This window comes from Marmota monax, unplaced genomic scaffold (assembly GCF_021218885.2).
Source record: "Marmota monax isolate L192 unplaced genomic scaffold, Marmota_monax_Labrador192_F-V1.1 WCK01_AAM20220418_F8-fsc00040, whole genome shotgun sequence".
NCBI lineage: Eukaryota > Metazoa > Chordata > Mammalia > Rodentia > Sciuridae > Marmota > Marmota monax.
The window spans coordinates 8635369-8659182 of record NW_026692782.1 but is presented as its reverse complement, the minus strand read 5'-3'; the positions used below and the strand labels follow the sequence as shown (position 1 = coordinate 8659182).

Here is a 23814-nt window from a genome sequence, read left to right as displayed (position 1 = left end):
AATTACCCATTTTTAGGGGCTGTCCTTATACCTGAGTCTGTCTCTGTTTTTTAGAACCTGTCCTTCTTAAGGACAGGGGACTAATTCATTGATAGGATTTTTCTTTCAGTGAAACCAAGACTATATCTGGTTATCTTGGTTAGTATTTGACTTTTTTACTTTTATTTTTTTGGGTACTGGGGATTGAACCCAGGGGTACTTAACCACTGAGCCATATACCCAGCCCTTTTTTGTATTTTTATTTAGAGATAGAGTCTCTCTTGCATTGCTAAGAGCATTGCAGGTTGCTGAGGCTGGCTTTGAACTCCCGATCCTCCTGACTCAGCTGCTGGGATTAAAGGTGTGTGCTACTTTGCTAGTCGGTATTTGACTTTTTTTGTGATGTGTGTTAATGATTTTACCATCATCAATTCTTTGTCCTTTGATTTACCCACATTTTTTCAATTTTTAGCTATAGTTTGAAAACTTGAAAGTTAGTTTTTTGTGATATCTTGCTTTTATTCTTGAACGCGGAGTGCAAAATATATAAAAATTCAATCCCACTGATCAATGCATTTAATAAATTTGACTTATTCAAAAAGGTTAAGTGAGGGGAAATTTTAATCCAAGCAACTATTAATCGATTGTCTGCTGTGGCATTTGAAGCCCTGTTATGCTGTTGGCATTTATTTTAGCAGCTCACTCTTTGATTGCATCCCCGAATTTGAGTTTTGAAGAGATTGCAGAGTTAGCACTCCTGTTGGTTTTTCTCAGCCTGAGTTGCTTTGTAGGGTATGAGACCCCCACTGCTCAGGTTGGAGGTTTAGCAATGGAGGGCAGAACTCCTGCGCCTCTGCCTGTCACACCCTTGGCCATGTCTCTAAGCCCTTGGGAGCGTTTCTAGCAAGCACTAACAGTAAGTTGAAATCCTTGCAGCTATGGGTACTCTTCCTCATCCATTTACTCTAAGCTGTAACTTTCTCCTTTTAATTTGGGCAGAATAGTTTGTTGTATAAACTTAAATACAAGTGGGGGGAGGTGACAAAGGGATATTGGATTTGATCACTGCATGCTGTATGCACCTGTGGAAGCGCAACAGCCACCCTCTTCATGTGTATGAAATAATACCTATTAAACAAAAATGAGATAAAATGCCTGGTGCTGTGCACATGCCTATCATCCCAGTGGCTCAGGAGGCTGAGGCAGGAGGATATTGAGTTCAAAGCCAGATTCAGCAACAAGGCCCTAAGCAACTCATCAAGACCCTGTCTGTAAATAAAATATAAAAAAGGGTTGGGGATGTGGCTTGGTAATTAAGCGCCCCTGGGTTCAATCCTGGAATGAATGAATAAATGAACGAATGAACAAATGAATGAATGAATAAATAAATAAATATGAAAAATACTGCCACTGCCACATTCTTTAGTTTATTGAAATTTCTTTGAGTGCCTTGAACTAAAATTCATTAGGCAGCTCAGAACTGTGAATAGGTGCAAATATAAAGCCATCTGAAGCAATTTCTTAACTTGTAGTATGAACCTCCAGAAAATTGTATGCAAAATTTGTAGAAATATCTGTGACTCTATGTGTGTGTGAATGGGGAGAAGTTTCAAAGCTTTCTCAAAGAACTACTTATCAGAGATCTGGGTAACAAAAAAAAAATCAGTTTAAGGATTATGTGTCTCTAGTTCTACAAATATGACTGTTCCCCCAAATCAGTCATACTATCGAGGTGTTTACTATAAAATAACCTCTTATGGGCTGGGGCTGTGGCTCAGCGGTGTAGCGCTCACCTAGCACGCACGAGGCCCTGGGTTAGATCCTCAGCACCACATAAAAATAAGTAAATAAAATAAAGGTATTGTGTCCAGCTACAACTAAAAAATAAATATATAAAAAACCAACCTCTTCTAAGTAGTTTAATTACTGAATAAATATTTTCCTAATAGGTTTTGCAACACACATTTCATACTGACTACATGAAAGTGATTGATTATACTTTAGCGCAGTTTGAAGAATGTTCCATTTACTGTAAGCAGACCACTGGCCGTCATCGTCACCGATAGAGTATGGGGAGTGGTGAAAATGTTTAATGTTCATGTATCCATGGGTTGTCTTGGATATTAACATTGATCATCCTAATAAAAATAATGCCTTTTAACTTCAGAGCACTCTGGTAGTTATCTGGGAGATGGGAAATATGTGATAGAAAGTAAGTCGGGAAAGACAGTATGAAATCTTGTAAGGTGAAGGCCCCAAGGACAGTGCGGCTGTTGTGTTTTGTGAGTAAAAGAGAAGGAGAGTCACAGCATGAGTGAGGCCTGGAGGGAGCAAGAGGTCACTGTTGGGGAGGAGGGAGTAACTAAGCAGAGGTCAGAGGTGATTGTGTAACTCACAGGGGACACTGAGTTAGTGTTGAATAGCAAGGATTCTTCAGCCTGACTCCCAGCCCCAGCCAGAGCTCTTCGATAATAGCTTTTCAATTGGTAAAACTGGTACCTTTCCTATAGTGTCCTTAACTTTATGTGCTGTGTGCTTTGTTATATGTCAAAAGAAAAGCTTAATGCACAGTGCTGTCCAGACAGTAGTAAGGGAGTAAGGAGAGCTGGTGGCCAATCGCTGAAGGACTCCTGGGAGGGACAGAAGCAGGGGGTTGGTGGCTAAGCCCTTGGGTGAGATCCTGCTCCTCTTGTCTTTGTAGATGACGTCTGGTTGGAATGCAGCTTGTGTTGGTTTACTATTGTCAGTGGCTGTTTTTGCTACAGTGGCAGAGCTGTGTGTTTGCATAGAGATTTTGTGGTCCACAAAGCTTAAACTGTTTATTATCTGTTTCTTTGCAGAAAGCGTTTGCTGCTGACCCCTGAGCTGAATGACAGCTTTAATATAATTACATTGGAAATCTGTTTAAAATTTCGGTTTTGTTTTGGGGAAAGAGAGGCCACATAATTAGACAGTGGTGACAGCAGTTCCAGCAGTAAAGTTTTAGGGTAAGAGGTATAATGGTTGAGTGTGTATTTTGCACACATGTGGTTGTGGATTCAGTTCCCAGCACTTTAAAAAAATATATTTTTAGAGCGTTAATCTAACAAAAATCGCTTCAAATGGATTGGAGGGTGTGAATTAGTGTTGGGGAGGATAAACTGGTGAGGACCACTAATTCCAAAGCAATATCTGTGCTCTGGAGAAAAGATGGTAATAGGAGTATGAGTGCAAAGATGCATGGGACTTTAACAAAAGGATGATTGTCTTGGTGACTGCAGATCTGGTGGGAAATGATGACTGGTGGCAGTGAAGTGACAGGAGATGTTAACGATGCATCTGAAACGGGAATTCACCAGCAGCAGAGTTTTCAGGGAGGCAATCAATATAGTTTGGCACCTTGAATATGTGACATGGAACAGCTTCCATACAGGCAGGAGGTGTTGACTCTGCTTCTCTGCACAGACCCCACTTTCTAGGGGATGTAGGAGCAGGGGCACAGTTCAGAGATAGGCTGCCCTAATAGCTCAGATCTCACACAGAACCCCAGGAAAAGTAAGAATCTGTCCTTGGCCAGGCTTCCTCCTTTCTGGGGTACCTTTCATGGCGAGACCCTGTGGGTGTATATCGGTGTGGCTTACTACTGGCCACGACCTGACCATGTGGACCAAGAGCTCTCTTGAGCGCACAGGCTTGAGTTCACTTTCCATGCGAAGTGCAGATTCTTTCCTTTCATCCATCCCACAAGACACACACCCCTTCTGGACGCCTCCCAAGACCTCCCACAAGGTGAGCTAACTGCATTGGGTGTGAGTTGCATCCAGTTATAGTTTAATTTGCATTTTGTCCTTATTATGCTGTCATTATCATAAGGTAAAGGTCCTGTCACCAAGACAGTTGCAGGTGTAGCTCTGAGAACTTCAGCTCCCCTTGGTAGGATTTCTTTTGTGTTTGGCTTTGTTCACTCTGGTAGTTTAAAGAACCCAACTGACCTGGGGTTGTCTAGGGTTTTCTCTCCCTGTTCTTATCCCAGTCCACATCCGGACCACTGCCTTAGATGTCTGGACTGCTTATTCACACAGTTGCTTCTGCACTGACTCAATCATTGACATCTTTCCCTTTCCTACACAATAGTCCCCATCTGATGTATTCTTTCCACTCATAAGAAGTGGGGAGTAGGTCGAAGCTTCAGGGAGATGTCAGGTCATCTGAAGTCATCCTCAGGGACGGCAGTCATTCTGAGTGGTGCCTGAAGTCATCAGTGTAGAGTGATTATCAGCCTGGAGCCTTGCATTTGAAAGTCATTTTGTGGTTTTCATGTACTGTTTCCAGTGACACCTGTCAGCTTTAAACTTCAAACAACCTTAAAGTAAATGTGTTATTTGCCTACAGTTACTAATTACTTGAATTTCACTGAGAAATTAATTGTAAAGTGTTATTTCGGTGAGCACAACAGGCTGGGAAAGCCAGGCGCGGTTGCTTGCCAATCACACGGCAAGTAGTGGAGCAAAAGCTGGTTCAGCAGCAGCGGGAAGGTCAGCTGGTTCTTCATGAATGTTTCTTGTGTGGGGGGCACTGTCTTAGGCACTTTGCGTGTTTAAAGCTCTCATTTGGAGTACTTGAGCCACCCACCAGCTTGTCTGTGGGCCGATAGTTTTTCTAAGCTCGTGATTTGTAAAAAGCAAAGAATAATGTATGAATATGCAACAACAAAGCCCATCATTATGTACAATTGTAATGCACCAATAAAAAGAAATGTGGAAAGAAAAAAATAAGGCAAAAAATAAAAAGTGAGCAGAGTAGAAGCTGAGAACAAATTTTTGGCACCGCACCTGGAAGGAGAGGGGTAGGAAAAAGCACCATAGGTCAGGCAGCAGAACCCAGTGGCGGCAGAGCTGGAACCCAGCCAAGGCAGTGCCCTGTCCCGGGAGCCAGCAGGCAGCGGTTTTGAGACCAGTTCTTCAGCCTTCCATACCTCGGCTCCATGCTGTGTCCTGCCTCCCTCCCTGCCATCCAGCACTCGGATGCACCTAGGGACTCTGCAGCGAGGTGCCCCATGGCCTTGTGCTCTGAGTTGAGACAGGACTGGAGTTTTTGAAGAGAATCTCAATTGCTGAAAGAGAGAAAATAAAAAGAAACAGCCAAGATAAGTGTTTATAGAATAGAGAATCATGATCCCAGTTTAACCAAAGGCTAGCAGAAATCCACTTGATAAATTTAGTCTGCAGGGCTCTGGGCTAGTTCCTGTTTCTTCCGTGTCATTTGGATGCTTACTGACTTTTCTACTTTTTGGAAGATTCAGTTGCTTTGAGAACTCGCTCTCATTTTGCCTTTGGGTATATGAAGATCTCCACTACACAGATCAAGCCCCTTTGCCCGCACCTCGGCTTGCTTTCTGCTCCAGTGATATCCTAGCAGCCCTGGGTTCTGATTCTGTTCCAGGCCCAGGACACGAGGAAAGCAGTTTCTCAAGAATCATGACAGGTCTCCTTCCCCTTGCAGGCTACCTGAATTTTATGCCATCTCAACTCAACCTTGCAGTTTGACATTTATGCTTCCTGGGGTCTCAGTAACACAGGGACACAACTGTGTTCAAAACAGATACAAGTCACTGACTTCATGGGCTGTCATTTGATTACATGCTGATGAATATAAATTAGCCAGTTTGCAGTGTATGAATTTACTTAGGATAATATTTGAAATGACTAGACTATTCAATAAGAACTAAATTACATTACTAGCGGTACATTGTGGTCATTAAGCATGTTAATATGGCTTACATTAATAGGAAATAAATATGTTTGGAAATAAGTTAACAGAAGCAATCAACAAGGAAAAAAAAACCTTAAAATGCTCAGACTGTACTAGGATAAAAAGTGCATTGCAGTCTAACGTAAAATAGTGGCTTCCTTGTTCCCTCTGCTCTTCAGCAAACTCACACATTCAATGACAACTATATCGTCTCTTGTTTTGAGCTGTGGTCTGAGGGTACTTCTTGCTCTCCTTGTCTTCTAATTGTGTATTGGCCAGGTTACTTAAACCATCTTTTTATTTTTCACAAAAAGGAGTGAATACCTTACAGATCACAAAGTTAAGAATGTTTTCCTGATTTTTTTTTTTTTTAAGAAAAAGAAGGAAATGGCCATATGTCCAAGTTCTTAAGTTTGTTTTAGAGGTGCTCTTTTGTTTATTTTGAATAACAAGGAGCTTTTTGGAGAAAACACAAATGCCAGAGCACCAGGAATACAGAAAGCAAGAGAATATAGTCAGTGCAAACTCAAAACCAGACAGGTGAGGGAGGTGGCACTGTTTGTTAACCAAGTGCTGCTTATGTGCCATCTGTATAGCAGAGTGTCTGTGAAAGACCAGGGCATATGGGACAAACCTACTTTTTGATCTTTACTTTTTGAAATGATGAGTCCGGGACAGTGGAAGCTGTTATGAACTGCTGGATGGAAAAGAGAAGTTGGCATAGTGCAGGCATTTACTTCCTGTGGTCACCAGCAGTTGTGTGAGGGGACCGTCATGTTTACACAGCCTTTGTAACAACAGTAGCTTTGTTAAGCATCTCCTTCATCATGTGTTGGAGTTTTGCTTTCCCCTGCTTTTAACAATAGCTCAATAGCTTGTGGATTGGAAAGAATGCATCTTACCCAGAGATGGGAAGAGCTTGTGATGCAGGAGGAACATTTCACACTGAACCTCTGTTGTTCTGTTTGTTATTATAAGACAATATAGATGTGGGGCCTGCAGAAGCAGTGTGCTTTGCTTTTTCTTGTTTCCCACATGGTTATCCATTGGCATTGACTTGGCATCAGAGAGGATGCAGGCTCAGAGGATGTAACAGTAGAAAAGCCCTAATAAAATAGCCCGTTGTCCTCAAGTTAGCCTTTTGAAGCCATAGGGAAATTGTGGCCTTTAAATGTTCATCGGTTAGGATTATGTAAGTTGCATATACTAGGAAACTTGAATGAATCACTTGACTTACAGGTTTATTTCACTCCACTGTAAAAGAAATGGGAGTAGGAGGTCTCTGCTGGCTGATGGGCTTCTCTCTGTACAGGATGGCTGCTTCAGCTCTCGCCCCCTCTGTAGTTTAGGCTTAGGGAAGAAGGAGGTCAAGAGTGCCTGCCTCTCTCTCCCGCTAGGAAGGACCTTTCTTAGAAGGCACACTCAGTTTCTATCTCCTTGGGAACTGGCAATTCGTGGATTGGTTAATATTTGTATAAAGCCAACAAAGGTTGACCTTTTTACTTTTCCAGCCAACTCTGAAAATATAGCAGCTCTTCTTGGCGAGGTTTTTGAAAAAGGAAGAAGCCGCCAGTTTTAGTTAAAAAGTGTAATAATGCTGAAAGTAATGATAGCTATAGTAATAATAATAATAATAATAATAATAATAATAATAATAAAATTTGAGCTTTTATTTTGTACTAGTAGCTACTCTGAGTGCTTTATGTGTTTATTTGCTTTAAGTTATTTAATCAGAATAGCCCCATTACTTTTCCTAGTTTTTGGATGAGGAAATTGAGGACTATAGAGGTTACGTAACTTGTTTAAGATGACATAATTGAAAAATGATGGAGTCCAGATTACATGTCCAGAGCATGTGCTTTAGTCATATAGTTATACTGATCTAACATAATGTAAACATCTATTATCTATTGCTCAGAGATAAGGAGAGTAAGCCGAAAGATTCTAGGATGTTGGTGCAGTGTCACACAAGGCTTTAGCACTAACTTTGCTACCTGGGTTCTATTTTGACTCTCCTGGTACGCTTTCTCTGGGTGCACTCTCTAACCTTTATCCCTTTATATTTGGGTCATTCTTCTTGAGTCATGGATATATTTGGCATGCTGTGGTTTTAAATCCTGAAAATTATGTTCCTTCTTGAGAATTCTTTTCTTGGCAGAGAAGCCCTTGGGAGGCAGTGCAGTTTGGTAGTGGAGAAGCTGGATTTTCCGGGGGGGGGGGGCTCTCATGCCTGTGTTTGAATGTGCCAGTTTTAACCATGTGATCTTAGACAAGTCATGCACCTCTTTTATGTTTTAGTAACCTTGCCTAATAATGGTTTTGTAATCGTAGCTATCCCACAGGGCTGCTGGTAGGAACGGATGGGTTTGTATGGTAAAGCTGATTGGTGCAGTGCTTGGCACACGAGCAAACGTTCTCTGCTCTGATTAGATTATTGTTCATCAGGAATGGGCACTCTAAATTAAACCAAGTACATTTTCTAGCACCTCTTGGGCACTTAGCAGATGTGTACAGAATGAGTGAAAATAACCGTGCATTGCTAGATTATCAGCCTGAGCGTCTCGTGCTGGGTGGGACATTGAAGTTGTAGAAGCCGAGTTATTTTTCATGTTTGTTTCAACAGCTGTTTCCAGAACCAAGGAGCAATATTATGTCACTCATCTTGTGCTGCTTTCAGCCTCATTTTTATCTATGTAACCATTTGTTTTTATATTTGTTGTTTGTACTGAGATTGTGGTCTAGAAGTATTGTCTACTTCCATGGGTACCGTTAGTCCTGTAAAAGTTTATACCATCATTTAAAAAAAAATGGATGTTAATGTCTTTGAATCTTTTCCTAGTACTTCGAATCTTTTCCCAAGTACTATCAATTACCCATTAAATATTAATTTTATCTCAGGAACAGTAATAATCATCAGTAAAATTGACTTTAGATGGCAGTGGCATTTAGCAGAGACACGAGGACCGGCACTGCAGGATTTATGTCATTTTACAGCAGCTTATGAACAGTGATTTTGCATCTGTCTTTTTCTGTTTAAATAATATAAGAATTCAGCCCTTTTAAAGGGAACCTACCCGTCTCCGTTCACGTGTGTCATCCCTGCATCAGAGAAAATGCTGCATAATACTAGGATGACAGCCCCACCTCTGATGTCACCGAGGATGGTACAATCCTCTCTGAGCCTTCCTGGGCTTCCTGCTGCTGCACCAGGGAAATGGTTACATTAAAGCTAACTCCCGGCACCTCAGTTATCTCCTTGGAAGTAGTTTTCACAATTATAGAAAAGCCCTACGGTGGCTGTTTTCGGTAAGCTACCAAGGTAGAGAGAGACAGAGGCAGAGAGGGAGAGCAAGTGAGAGAATAGGCTGCCTCGCCTTTGTCAGAGGGACCGAGGCGCAGCTCCTCTCGGCTCGGGTTCCAAGTGCTCAAAGTGCTTCCATTGACATCACCGTGTGCAGAGCAGGGCAAAAGGGGCTGCCAGGAAATTTGAAACTAATTTGCTTCCAGTTGACTAGAACAGCATATTTGGCGTTAGCTTGCTTCTTTTCTAGCTAACTTTTCTCAAGCGTTAAACTGATGAACTGGGCATTTGCTATGATCAATGGGTAACTGCTGGAGCTACAGTAATCTCTGTGAGTAACCTCTATTTGTAGGTCTGTGCAGGCGAATATATATATATATATATATTTTATCTCTCTATCTCTTGTAAAATGCTGCTGTGACATTTTCCTTCTGTTTTATTGACTGCTTTTTGCTTGCTAGTCTTGTCTTCCCACCGTCCCGGTAGGAGATTCCTGGGGCTGGCCAGCCCGGGCTCTGCCGAATCCTGCCTTAGAGAAGAGCATCTGCATTAATTTAGGGATGCTCCCGCCAACTCGTGTCCAATTCCGCAATCACCAGAGAGATGCCACCTGCCCTCTAAAGGCCTCTGCCCAGTGCCTCACCTGGCTTCACCCTGGCATGTGTATGTTAGCATCTGAGCATTGAATTTACCTGAATTTTTATTTTTAAATAGAAAGCAGAATCTTAGCCTTACCTGTAATTTTACTTCCTTTTACCCTCCCCCTCCGGCGTTTCTGGGAACACAGAATTCTGTTGCCCTATTTCTGCTCCTTGTTTGTGATGTATTATATAGGCAGAAAGAGGGAAAACAGGCTACCCCTGCAGTGTCAGAACGACATCATGTTGTGGTGCTGGGTGGGATAGGGGAGGAGTTTCTCTTAAAGAACCCACACTTCTTTTCAGCTGCGTGCTTGGGGCTGGCTGTGTTTGAACAGCCTGGAGGAGAATGTGGTGGTGGCATCAGTAATGTTCTATAAACGCTGTGTTGATGCTGAGGTCAGATCTCTGCCGGAAGTTTATAAACACCTATTTTAATGCCTCAGTTTATATGCAGGAATGTGTCTTTCCTGTGTGTGTCACTTTTATGGTAATTTCAGATTTATTTCTCAGGGAAACTGACTTTCAACTTTCTGTAGAACTTGCCGTTGTAGATATATTTGGAGTTGTTCTCATCCGTTCATAGGCTGAATCCTGGGTGGAACCGTGAGTCTCTTATTGAGCATGAAAACTATTGATGTGGCTCAGCTGAGGCTTATTAGAAACTGGTGGCCAAGAGAGGCTGCTTGTTCACTTCTGCCCCCACAACTATCTTGAGAGAGAGCAGTCAGGGAAGCCCACAGCTCTAGTGGATCACCCCTGCTAGCAACTCCAGCTGCCTGGCACTCATGATCACTATTTTTAAAAGAACTAGATAGGATTTTGCAACATCAGTTTTAATTTCTTAAATAGTAAACTATGTCACAAAATATTTTATCTGCAAAACAAGCTGCAGTAATAGAACCACAGCTATATTAACTTTAGCAGGAAAGCCTGCGGGTGTGAGTGAGGCTATGGAGTTATTGAAAAGTGCAAACTTCGTTCATGTTTAAAAATATAGTAAAACCCCAGGTGTCAGTGAAGAGAGAAATATTAAAACTGGGTTTTTCAAAAGAATGGATTCCTAAGCAGGAAGAAGTAGTACAAGATGGACAGAGTGGATGAACTCAGGAGCAGCTCTGATCAGAAGAAGCGCAGGCGTGGATATCAAACAAACAAAACAAAAAATCATGAGAGGTAGAGGAGACACGAAACCGGAATTCTGACGGGTTGAAAAAAGGAGAGCAGCTTTACAAAACAGTGATTTTGAAGATAAGCCCAAGTTCAGATCCTGGGTTAGCATTTCTTCTCCGCGTGGGGTCAGGGTTCTCAGCCCAGTTGCAGAGACTTGGCTTGAAAATTCGTGGCAGTTCATGCCTCTCTCATCCCACCCTTTGATTGCTGTTTGTAGGGCTGCTTCCTAGTTTACAGAGCTTCCTCCAAAACTGGCTGGAATGGTAAGCTACTGTCATTCCTCCAGGGATTGGAACTGAATGAGTAGAAATGGGCTCTGAATCATTAGTATGTGAAATTTAGTTGGTGGTAAGCACAGCTGTAACTATTAATCACCAGGGAAGAGTGTCCAATTACTGGAACGTTCTCTGTTCGTGTGCACATGTAAAAGCCTGCATAGTGGTTGGCAGGCCTTTTCCTGGCTTTCAGAGTGCATTAAAAAAATAATATGCCTGCTTTTAGAGAGTTAGTCAGTGTCCAGACATTAGCTAGCAGCGTCCTCAACTTTGTACTGTAGCTTTCTTCAAAATGTGGCTTATTAGGGGTAAAGAGTGTCTCCCAAAATATAATGCACTTAGATTAGTCATGTAGCAAATTCTCATTACTCATACTCATTTTCTGTTATTTTTATCATACCAAATACGTATTCTATTCCTGGGCAAAACTGATTAGAGTATTCACCTGTTTTTAATACAGTTTTTTCGATTGCATTGGAAATGGGGTCCATGAATCAGTGTTGCTGGAGCAGTTTGTTGATCTTTTTTTCACAGTTAAGTGTTTTAGTTACTTATAGGTGATACGCACTTGAGATCTTTTAACCCTGCAAGTCTTGCTTTTTGTGTTTACTTTGTAAATTGGGCATTTGTCTTCCTTTTATTGATGAATGAAATTTCAGACTCACGGGGCCAAATTGTCCCTCTTTTTCTTGTTTCTGGGACTGAGTTCCTTCCTAATATATTGGTCCAGGGAGTGTGCCTTTAAGTCGTTTCTGTAAGATTTTCAGTGTTAAAGTAATGTAAGAATTTATACTTCTCCAGTTCTTTTAGCTGATAGGGTAAGTTTTAAGGTGTTTACTGATACTTGTTAGGTAACAGCACCCAGGACATTAGGAACAAACACATGAAACACAGATTTTTTTAGTGGCTAGGTTAGCCATTATTGATAAAGGATCAAAAATCATATCAACTATCATGGAAACTCATAGAAAATAGATTATAGTCTCTTAGTGCACTCTCGATAGTACCTCATCAGACTGAATTTGCTGATGCACTTAATGTATCTAATAACATGAATTTTAAACTCTGGGAAAATACTCTGGTTTTTAAAAACTGGAAAGCCTTACCTTTCCCTCAGCTCTCTTCTTTTAAGCACTGATATAATTTTTTAAAGACCATGTCCAGATGCTAATGTACAGATTTATACCAGGGTCAAGTTCACAATTACAATTTAGCACTTTATGGTCCTTTGGAGTAAGTGTGAGTCATTGGCTATCATTGTGAGAGCAATTGGTGGTGAGCTGTAGAATCAGGAGTCACCTTACGATAGAGGCCTTTCTCCTTCTTTTCTGTAGAGGGTCCCAAGGCACTTGCTTATTAGAGTGCAAACTCAGACCAGAGTGGCTCAGCCTTTCTCTAGGTAGGAATTAGAGATTGTTTTCTTGGAAATTTCTTTAGTTGTCTGTCTGAACAGTTGGACCTTTCAGTTAAGAGGTAGGATCTTGGGTTTATCTTCAGAATAGAAAGTAACCATTTATGGGTTGTAAGAGTAACTTCTTGGCATTGTAGTTTTCTGGTCAGTGCTTCTCATTCTTTATTGTGTGAGAGTCAACTGGGATTCTTGTTAGAGACCATCAGATGTTGATAGAGACGGTGTGGAGTGGTGGCCAGAGCCTGTGTTTCCAACATGTCCCCTGGGGGGATGTCTGGGCTTCTGTTCCGAGGCCATACTGAGCATAAGGAGGCTCTAGGAGGTACTTCCAAACCAGACTTTCTTTGATGTTGGAAATGTTCTGTGTCTGAGTGCAGTGTGGAAGCATTAGTTATATAAGTATGGAGTACTGCACAAATTAATTTTCAGTTTTATTAAATTTTAATTAGTTAAAGTAGCCACATAGCTGGGCATGATGGGGTACGACTATAATCCTAGCAGCTCAGAGGCTGAGGAAGGAGTATTTCAAGTTTGAGGCCGGCCTCAGTGACTTAGTGAGGCCCTAAGCTACTTGGCAAGACCCTGTCTCAAAATAAAAAAGGTTGGGGATGTGACTCAGTGGTAAAGCACCCCTGGGTTCATTCCCCAGTACCAAGGGGAAAAAAAATCCAAACGAACGAACGAAACCAGCATAGTGTTTAGAGAATAATCAATTGAAACATTTATGCTTAATAGTAATAGCCTATTGTAGTATCATGCTGAATTCTACAACTGTGACCTCTACTAAACTTTGCAAGCAGACAGTGCACATAGATGGAACTACTGGGTGTAAGCTCCTTGATGGTGAGAGGCAGGTTGGTCCTGTCTGTTACTCTGCTCTGCAGTGCACCGTAGATGTTGGCAGAGCGAGCTCTGAAGTTGGGATAGTGCACCTATCCAAGCCTGTATTGGGGAGCAGGGGCTAGAACCTGGGTGGCACCTACATGTAGTGTCTTGCTTGTGTTTAAGGAAGCTTCTTCTTTTTGTTTCTTATTCTTTGACATCCCGTTGTGATAGAACATACTTTACTTGATTGATTCAATAAAAGCATTCATTTTGTTAGGTATTAGCATTACAGACTCTGGGGATGTAGTGATAAAGGAAGCGGGCCACATTCTTGGCTTTTGCAGTTTATATTCTAGTGGCAACAGCACAAAACAAACAAAAACATCTCCCCAAACCACTGGGCCCAGGTTCTAGGAGATGTATGCATGTACAATCAATCCATGGTGATTCTTCTGAGGAATCTAGGTGTCAAAATGACATTATCAGAGTAATCTGTATCAGTTACTCAGAATCAATTATGTGATAAACATATTCAGCTAATGGCTGAGGTTGCAAATATTTGTTATTTTGTTTTTCTTGATCCATTTTCTTTTAAGGAGTCTGCTAGCCAGGATGGAAGAAAATTTGTCTCATTTCCTGGCTCTCAAACAGGGTCATTCTTAGAAAGGTCTGTGCAGCCAGTCTTGTGAAGCAGGCTCATTTCCTCATGGTTTGAAGAAATGATGTCTCTATTCCATTTTATTACAGTCCTGTCTCAGAGTTGCAGTTGCAGAAACAGATGGCTCTTTAATACCCAAACCAAAGCAATTTTAAAACTGATCTTGTTAGCATTCAAAAGTATCCCATTTCTCCCTCAATATATTGAATCAAAGGAAAAAAATCTTAAAAAAATATAATTGGTGGGTTTATAGTTGATTACAGAAAAGCATCTTTACCAAAGGACAGGAAGCAGTTGTTAGGAATCAGATCAGATGCACAAAGCAGCAGATCCTATCCCTGATGGAAAAGGCCAACTTCTAAAGAACCCGCCCAAGTATATATTCTCCACAAGTGTGAAAACCCTTCCCTCCTCTCTGCCCACATACTTCAGACGACATTTCCATTCTTTTAAGTGGAAGAAGAATGCAGTTTAGCTATGAACTATTCATTAATTCACATTCTACTAGTGTGTGGTTTATATTTAGGTAAGCGCCGAAATTCTTTTTTTGTACTTAACAAGTCCCTTTTGTCATATGATATGAGACCAAATTTGGGCAGAACTAATTCAGTAAGGCCTTCTGGAGTAGAAATGTTTTGAGCTGGATTCTTAAACTTTAGTTGGAGATGGAGATTGACAGGAAGCTAAATGGGACAAGGTAACAAGTTAGGCGGGAAGAACCCACCACAGCTGGATGAGGCTAAGCCACGGAAACACGGCGGAAACCCAGTGAAATTAGGGAGGGCTGAGAAGGTGGTGACGTGGGAATGGGTGTGGATGCTGGCTGGAGTGGTGTCCTGGGGGCCCAGCAACACTTGCTCCTTTGCTCTGTCCATTCTGCCTTTGTTCTGGGCTCCCTGGCTTTTGCCTGCATTCCTGCTGGAAGCCTCAGTGGTTATTCCTGAGTCTGGTTTGGGGTAAGCCTCTCCCTGTACGTCCTTCCCTTGCTACCAAGGTGGTCTTTGTAACGTGCCAAGTTGACAGGCTCTGACAACACCGATATGGATCCTGTGTGTTGAGTGCATAGCAGGTAGGCAGTCAGTGTTTGCTGAATGAATGAAGTTGGCAATCAGTGGACCTTGAATTGGAGTATCCACGGCCCTGTTAGAAAGGCGGTGAGGGAAAAAAGTCTTAAATGAAAAAAAAATTGCTCTTTTTAAAATATAATCACCCTAGTAGAGGGAGTTCCAAAGGAACGACTTCTGAGGAGCAAATCAGAAATTCTAAGTAAAGGGTTGGGATTGATATTTCGCAGATTTTATTTGTCGTTTAATATAGTTCAAGTGGTGACAAGAGATGCAAACAGCAAAAATAAACTGCTCTTGCGTGTGATGGGGTGCTGTGCTTGGTGGAGAAGGTTGCTGTTGCTCTGTATCCTGTGACATGTGCTCCAACCGAGGGAGAATGACCATGAAGACTGCTTCTACACTGAAGCAGCCGCTGGAAGACTTTGTGTATCGTGTTTGCTGCTGCTGCTGCTGCTGCTGTTGGAAATGGTGGTCTTACAACTCAGCAGCACCAAGTTTTTCCCATGAATTTATTGCTGAGAGACGGGAGACCAGGAATGATTCCTGACCCTTAGTTCTGATATAATACTGTGTTGAACAGCATTGTACTCGACTTGGTCAGGTCATTGAGGCTCTCGGAGCATTTGTTTCCCCTGGTCTGTCTGTGCTGGTCCTCAACTAGTTGATAAAATAAATGAAACTCCTTAGCACTTCAAAAGACGACAACTTCAAAGAGCAGTGAACTTAGACCAGAGGAGCAATAAGATGGGAAGCCAGCAGGGTGTCCTGCAGGGCCTTGCCTTGGCCCCTCCCTTTTGTCTGATCTCTTGGTTTGACAAGTTGTCAAACTGTTATGTCAAAGAGCACAAGCATTTGCCCACAGTGGATGCACTTGCCGTCCCTGAGAAAGAGGCATCTCAGTAAAAGAGTCTTAAAATACGGGGCACAAGAATTAGTTAGTTTCTTTGAGGTCTCTCTTGTCTTTAATTTCCTTTTGTTTGCTTTTCTCTGGGCCAGTGTTTATTTTCATTGCTGTTGTAGATGACAGTTTAAACCAGTCCACACAGTGGATTCCCTCATGATGAGGCTTAACCTTTCTTCCCTTCGTTGAATGAATCTCGCTGCGGTGTGCTTTGGGGTTATGTATGTACATGGCTTTGGTGGTCACTGTGGTTGTTTTTCTCTAAACGCTTCACGATGGGTTAGAAGTTGTAGTCTTTTGAAGCTTTCAGATGTGAGCTGACTGTGTTCATTGGTTTCACGTATTTGTACTGTACATAACACACAGCTAAAGGCTCTTGCCATTTTTAAGGAGGAAAGGTGATATCTCTCAAGTTGAGGGAAGGCCCGGTTAAGGAGAGGGAATTGGAATTAGGCCTTGGAAAGTGGGGTAAAAAAAACTGATCGTGCTGAGATGGGAAGAAGTATGTCAGGTGGGAAAAAGAGGTTGAGCAAGTCAGAGGATTAGAAAGTAGAGAGTGTCCAAGTGGGCAGTTTTATTTCCAGTATATATTAGAATTAAAGAGAACCTCTCGAAGGTATGTGTGCGGCACCCCTCCTTCACTTTGGAAGCAATGGTACAGGATATTTGAGAGGAGAGCTGAGAGAAATATATAAGAAAGATAGATTGGAGTCAGAAAGGAAGAAATCAAGCCACCTCTGTTCATAGGTGGCATGATCTTGTATGTAGATAATCTTAAGGAATCTATGAAAACACTATTAGACCTAAAACACAAGTTCATCAAGGTGCAGGGTTTGTGGCCAACATATCAGTGAAATAGATTTTATTTCTTTATGCTAGAAATGAATGATCTGGAAATGAAAGTAAAAAAAAAATAACTTCCCTGTTAGTAGTATCAAAAAGAATAAAATGCCTAGGGGAATAAATTTAATGAAAGTAATCCAAAACTTTTAATTTAAAACTTCAAGACACTGTTGAAAGAAAGAAGAATAAATAAATGGAAAGACAGTCCTTGATCATGGATCTAAAGATACAGTAAGAATATGGCTAAGAATCCAGAACTCTATAGATTGATTACAGTGCCTTTCAGAATCTCAGCTGCCTGATAAGCTGATCCTAAAATACATGCAGAATGTATGAGGGGCCTAGAGTGGCCATCATCACCGGACTAAGGAAGAACAAAGTTATAGGACTGTTACTTCCAAATTTTACTTGGAGCTACAGTAATCGAGACGGAGAGACGCAGTGTAGAGATAGATATCTAGCTCAGTGCAGTATAATTGAGTGACCCCAAAAACCTTTACGTTTATTAACAAGTGATTTTTCTACAAGGGTATCATGGCAAGTCAGTACGAGAAGAGAATGCCTTTTCAACAGATAGTGCCAGACATCAGGATATCTACATGTGACAGAATAAAGTTGAATCTCTATTTCACATCATATACAAAAATTAACTAGAACATAGATCGAAGATCTAAATGTAATAGCTAACACTGTAAAATTCTTAAAGGAAAACAGGAGTAAGTCTTTGTATCTTTGGATTAGACAGTGATTTGTTACATGTGACATCAAGAGCATAAACAACAAAAGAATACTAGGTAAGGTTGGGTTAATCAAAATTAAAAGTTTTTTGTGCTTCAAAAGACATCAATTAAGTGAAAAGACAAAGCACAGAATGGGAGGTATTTCCTAAGTATATATCTGATAAAGAACCTCTGTCAGAACATATAAAGAACCCTTACAACTAAACAATAAGACAAATAAACCAATTATAAAATGGGCAAAGGATCCTAGTAGACACATCTGTAAAGAAGCTACACAAAAATGCCAGTAAGCACATGATAAGATGTTCAATATCATTAGTCCCTGGGGGAAATGCAAATCAAAACCACAGAGAAATGCTACTTTATACCCTCTAACCTGCGCAATAATGGAACCCTCAGACATGCTGTAGGAATATAAAATAGAGCAGTTGCTTTGGGAAACTATTTGGCACTTCCTGAAAACATTAAACATAGATTTACCAAATGACCTAGAAATTCCCTTAAGAGAATTGAAGTTATATTTAGATGCAGAAACTCATATACAAATTTATTATTCATAGTAGCCAGAACATGGAAACAGCCCAAATAGCCATCCATTGATAAGTAGATAAAGAAAATGTTGTATTTACATATAATGCAATATTATTTGGTGGTAAAAAGGAATGGAATTCTGATACATGCTACAATATGAATAACCCTTGAAAACATTGAGCTAAGTGAAAGAAACTGGACCCAAAATGGCACTTATTATTTGACTTGTATATTATATATGTAGTATCCAAAATACACAAGCCGTCAAGATGGACAGCAGATTGGTACTTAGTAGGGACTGAGGAGTTGTGAGATGGGGAGGGATTGCTAATGGATTTGGAAGTTTTTTTTAGGGATATTGAAAATGTTCTGTGACGATAGTGGTAATACTTAACATAATTTTGTGAATATACCAAAACCCACTGGATCTTAAGAGGGGGAAAATTAGAGGTACTAATAATATATTTGGCACTGAAAAAATAAATGCTAATATGCTACCATCTATTGTTTTTACATGTCTTCATTTTCAAATTAATTGTTGGAGAATTTGCTTCCTTTTCAAAAATTTCAGCATGCCATAGCTGTTGGTTCTGTCTGGTGACATGCTGAAGTGCTTCTTAGATTCCATCAACACTTGATTCCAATTTAGCTTTAAAAATTACATTTCAAATTACTTAAGAAAATGGCATATGAAACAACATATACCCTCAGGTGTGTTGTTACCATTTATCAAATTTTAACACGTGGAGGGTACCACGTATTAAGTCATGTTTTCAAGTTACCTTGTTTTGTTAATGACTTAAATTAAGACTCTCATGCCATTTCAGTGTATTTATTTGTACATATATGAAGTATTTCAATAACTAAGAAGGTTGTAACTCTGTTGTGGTTTAACAGCAACAGATGTCCTCCTTCGTAAAGTAGAAGTGAGTATATTGTATTTCTAGTGTAGATACAGAGTCACCAAAACCCAGTTCAGGAGAGGCTGAAAAGACTGTAACTGTTATCTGTAAACCCCCAATTTAAGTATTTTATGTGTCAGTGTTCCCATTTTCAGTTCTCGCTGACTTGTCGTTTTAATAGGAAAATGTAAATTTGATTCATTATAATAAATGTAGCCTAATTAAATATTGTTTTCTCTGCTTCATATGTTGCAGTTCTGCATAAGATAATATTGAAATTGTACGCAGTTGGTGATCTCATGTGGAATATTATTAAAAAGTCAAACTCATAGAAGTAGAGGGTAGAATAGTGGTTAATGGGAGAGGGAGGGGGTGGCATTGAGAAGATAGTGGTTAAAAAATGTACATTTTCAGGTGCAGGGAATAAATCCAGGAGATCTATTGTTAACCAGGAAGTTTTAAACAAGGTGTTGCACACTTGAAAGTTGCTAAGACTTGATTTTACATGTTTTCACCACATACAAAAAAGATATAAAGTTAATGGATATATATATTGGTTTGATTTAGCCATTTCACAGTGTATACACTTATCAGAATATCATGTTGGACACCATAAATACATATAACTTTCATTTATCAATTAAAAAATTGAACTATAAGTCTGGGCTTTGGGGATCCTAGATGTCTTTTCAACTTTCCGTTTCCTATTCCATGTTGGCTGCACTCTCTTTCTTCAGGGATATTTTGAAAGCATTTTCTTTCCCACTGAAGTTGCATAGTGGAATGCAGAGACTTCTGGCTAGAAAATATACTGACTTTTTATAGTGTCTTTCCTCTGAGGTTTGGTCTCAGAGCTTGTCCTGCACATTCATAAGGCTGTTTGATTATGACCAACATAAGTATTTTATGTTGCTGTCTTCCCAGTGGTATTGGAAGATGAGACTTATTCATTTAAATCTGTTTTTGCCCATGAAGTAGCAGAGTTACTGCATGCTAATGCATGGGACTCTTATCAGAAGCAGGGTTAAGTATGGCATGTGTCATTGGATTGCTTCCTGTGCTGTGACATGCATGTATGCTAGCAGGGGTGGCTATAAAGTATGAGAGCCACAGGGTGTTGGAAAGAGGCGCAGTGCAAGAATCAGATACCTAAGTATTGTCGAGTGCTAATGTTGGATACCGATGAACACATACTGGAGCCTGGTATCCAGAAATAAGTCTTGTTTCTCTTCTGTTGTATTCACAGGTGATCATGGAGGAAGCACTTTACTCCCACCGAATGTCACAAATGAATTTCCAGAATATGGGACCATGGAAGAAGGCGGAGAAGGCCTGAGAACTTCTTTGGAGTTTGATGCAGAGTCTCTGCCATGCCACCCGCCAGGGCCACGGGGGGTCCATCTTCTTGCTGGCCAAGGCTCTGGGCTCAACAGTATTTCGGAAGGACCAAAAGATGTCATTGAAGCCCCCTCTCAAAGTCACCTCAAGGAACAAAGTTTACAATCCATTGACTCTCTGATTTCTGCTCTGAAAGACACAGAAGCCAGAATAGTTTCAGGAACATTACATGCTACAAAGGTACTGGACAAAGATGCTGTTTCTAGTTTTTCATTTCAGCATGTGGAAAAAGAGCTGGACACTGCCAGTCATAAAACACAGAGAGCCTCCAAGCCATTCTCTGCGGGCCAGGAACCATCACCAGATACACCTCTTCCAGCTGAAGGAACGACTGAGGAAAATGTTTATTTGAGCATCCAGAAAGATCTGACTGCACTTGCACTATTAACAGGAGAGACCCAGGCTGAGCTTCCCCGGGTAACTACTACTGGGAGAAAAGGGGCTCTCTGTGCGTCCGAGCCAGCTTATCCCGTGTCCTCCCTGCGGAGCCCAGCAGTAACCGATAACTCTGCAGGCAGCGTTGGCTTTTCAAAAGAGCAGATTTCTGATGCTAGGAGAGAGCACCCAGGGGGATGTGATCGAGGCTCCCTGGGACGTGCAGGCCGGATCAAGCATGTGGAATTTCAAGGGGTGGAAATACTGTGGACAGAAGGAGGGAAGAGAGAGACACAGGCTCCTGCTGATTTTGAGACATCGCCGGCAAGGACAGCCTCTCCTGTAAGCAAAGAGTTTTCCAAAGTGCCAAGCCATCTCATCTCAGCTGCTGCTCCCTGCCATTCAGCTGGTGTAACTGAGCGTGTTTGGGATGAAACCTGGAAAATCCCCTCGGAGAGGCCTGGCGCTAGCTCAGGGAGATTTTCCCCGGTGCCTCTTGCTGAGAGTGGCGAGGATGAAGTCTTCCTCAAGGAAAACAGACAACATCTTGAGAAGAGAGCTGAGCTGGAGAGAGACAAGGGAAGGTGAGCTCCCAGAGTCACCTTGCTGTCTGTGATGCCTGGTTAGAGAAAGCCATCGTCCTGTGCTTGACAGAACTCAACTTACAGTACCGCAGTTCCCCCTTACCGCAAGTGTCACTTTCTGAGGTTTGAAAATATTAAATGGGGAATTCCAGAAATAAGCGATTCCCAAGTTTTAAATAACTTTCATTATAGTATATTGGTATAATTTCTTTTATTTTATGATTGTTAGTTTCTCACTGTGCTTAAATTTATTGATTAAATTTTATCATAGGTATGCATGTTTAGGAAAAAACACAGTATTCTTGGAATTTGAATATTATTCTTGGTTTCTGGCATTTGCTGAGTGTCTTGGAATAATGTGTCCCCTGCAGATAAGGGGGGACTGTGGTACTCTGGATCCTCCTCATCATAGAATGAAAGAGAAGGTGTCCTAAGCTAGGCCCTTCTTAGATTCCAAGTTTATAGGACATTAAGGTGATCTTGTAACAAGGTCCATTAGGCATGGACCAGGCAAACTTTCAGAAGAGACCATTGAACTCTTAGTTGAACCCTTAGTTTTGCAACTCCATTTCACTGATATTGTATTGTATTCATCAGGTTTTGAGTTTTTCAGCATCAAGGTAACTAAAGCACTCCATAGTTGTTTGAAACAGTGTGAAAAGATTTAGACTCTTTTGTTGTATCTCATGTAGTCACTGTATCTTAACTCAGCCATTTCTTGGGTACAAATCCCAACGGCTGCAGTGTAGTGCACACCAGTTACAATGCAGCCTGCTTTCAGATGTGAACCCAGAAGTTCTGGATTGGAGTTTTCCGTGTTTAGAGAACACATTTCAAAAGGGCAGAAAGAAGACTCTGTAATTCATTTGTTTGTGGAACTCACATGGGACTCCCTTCTTCTCACAAGTAGTATGTGTTTTGATTTGTGGCCCTGGTGTCTAAACTTGGTATTGCATGATATTCATCCTGGTCTACATTTCTGAGATCCGTACCAGCTCTATGCTTGGATGAATGGAAACCAGGACCCATTGACCACCTGTGTGCCTTTGGGTAGAGTTGTTTGCTGTGAACTGCACTGGAATGTGCACCCTCGACCCTGTTAGCCCTCTGACACCTGTGTTAGAGCTTATGTAGGAGCACATCTCTGTCAAGCGGGAAGTGTTCTTTGTGATTTGAGTTTTGTGTTTGTTCTATACAAGGAGATGTCTTTTCCTTTGCAGTTAACACATCTGCTGAGACCTGTGCTCCTTTGGGAAGACCATTAGGATCCTCTCCCATCCCTAGCATGTAAAATCTCCAGGGCTTCCTCAAACCAGCCTCGATACGTGGCATATGGCTTAGTATTTATATTCCTGTCAGAATGTGTATTTATGTTCAGATTATTAATTCATTCTTTCTTCTCTTTCCTTCCATTCTTTTCACAAATATTTCCCCACTGTTTACTGTCCTTGACCCTGTGAGATGCTGGGCATAAAGGAATGTTGAAAATTAATAGAGTCTGTGGTCACTGTTCTCATGGAATTGACCACTGAGGAAAAACACTTTTCCTGTAAACACATTAATTAGCATGGGATCACAAATCGTGCTAGGTACTATGAAGGAAAACAACAAAGACACGTCAGAATAATTTGGGTGGATGGGGAGAGGCTCATTCAGTTGATGGCTTGGCTAAGGCCCTTTTTTGGAAATGGTCATTAAGCTGAGATTTGAGGAATGAATAAGAGTTAGCCAGGCTGTGGGAAGGAGCATCTGCATAGAACTCTGTCTCTTATTCCAAGGTCAGTGGGAAGACCTTACGAGATATAAGCCCAGAATAGAATTTGGTACATGGTGGACCTTCCACAACTTAAAACACAACATGCACAACTGCATTGTTGTCTTCTGGTAATAACCAGAACTATGGATTATTTATGAGATACTTAATAGATAATTCCTATTTCTACTTATTATTCCTATATATAGGAATTGGAGGCTCAGAGAGGTTCAGTAAAGTTGCATAAAAAGTGACATAGTAGTAATTGGCATAGCCAGAATTAAGCCCCAGGTTTTTCTTGTCTTCCCCCCCACACCCCCGCATGATGGAGATCAATCCAGGGCCTCACGCTTGCTAGGTAAAAGTTCTGCCATGGAGCTGTATATAACTCAGCCCTTTTTCTGGCTCAACCTCCTGCTTTTGCTACTGATCCACCTCACCAAGTTTTAAACTTCATTTAGTAATACTGACCTTCATTTTTAATATTTGAAAAACATGTTGTGTATTTTTCATATTTGTCTGTCAAAATCAGTGTCCCACCCAGTTTATCAGCTGTAAGTTGGTGCTAGCCTCTTTGGGTGGCCCTGAAGTTACTATGTCCCTGAGGTCATTCATGGTGGGGCAGTTTTGGACCTGTGCTCTCTGCAATGTGGCTTTGTTGTCAGCAGAGGGCAGCCCCTTGGATTCTGCTCAAGTCATCCTTTCCAGGACATTTGTTTTTATTTAAATC

The 23814-nt window shown here is 41.1% G+C and overlaps 1 protein-coding gene across 7 annotated transcripts in view; it reads left to right on the top strand.

Moving 5' to 3' along the window:
* Positions 1 to 23814, top strand: part of Psd3 (pleckstrin and Sec7 domain containing 3) — a 564781-nt gene that overhangs the window by 256161 nt on the left and 284806 nt on the right. For 5 of the 7 annotated variants that reach the window (XM_058580396.1, XM_058580395.1, XM_046447763.2 and 2 more), the window contains one exon: positions 20221 to 21331. In XM_058580396.1, the coding sequence (XP_058436379.1) occupies positions 20221 to 21331 (1111 nt within the window). Of the gene's footprint in view, positions 1 to 8919; positions 9016 to 9045; positions 9342 to 20220; positions 21332 to 23814 lie in introns of those variants that run through there. The other 2 variants (XM_058580399.1, XM_058580397.1) reach the window with 2 other exon arrangements.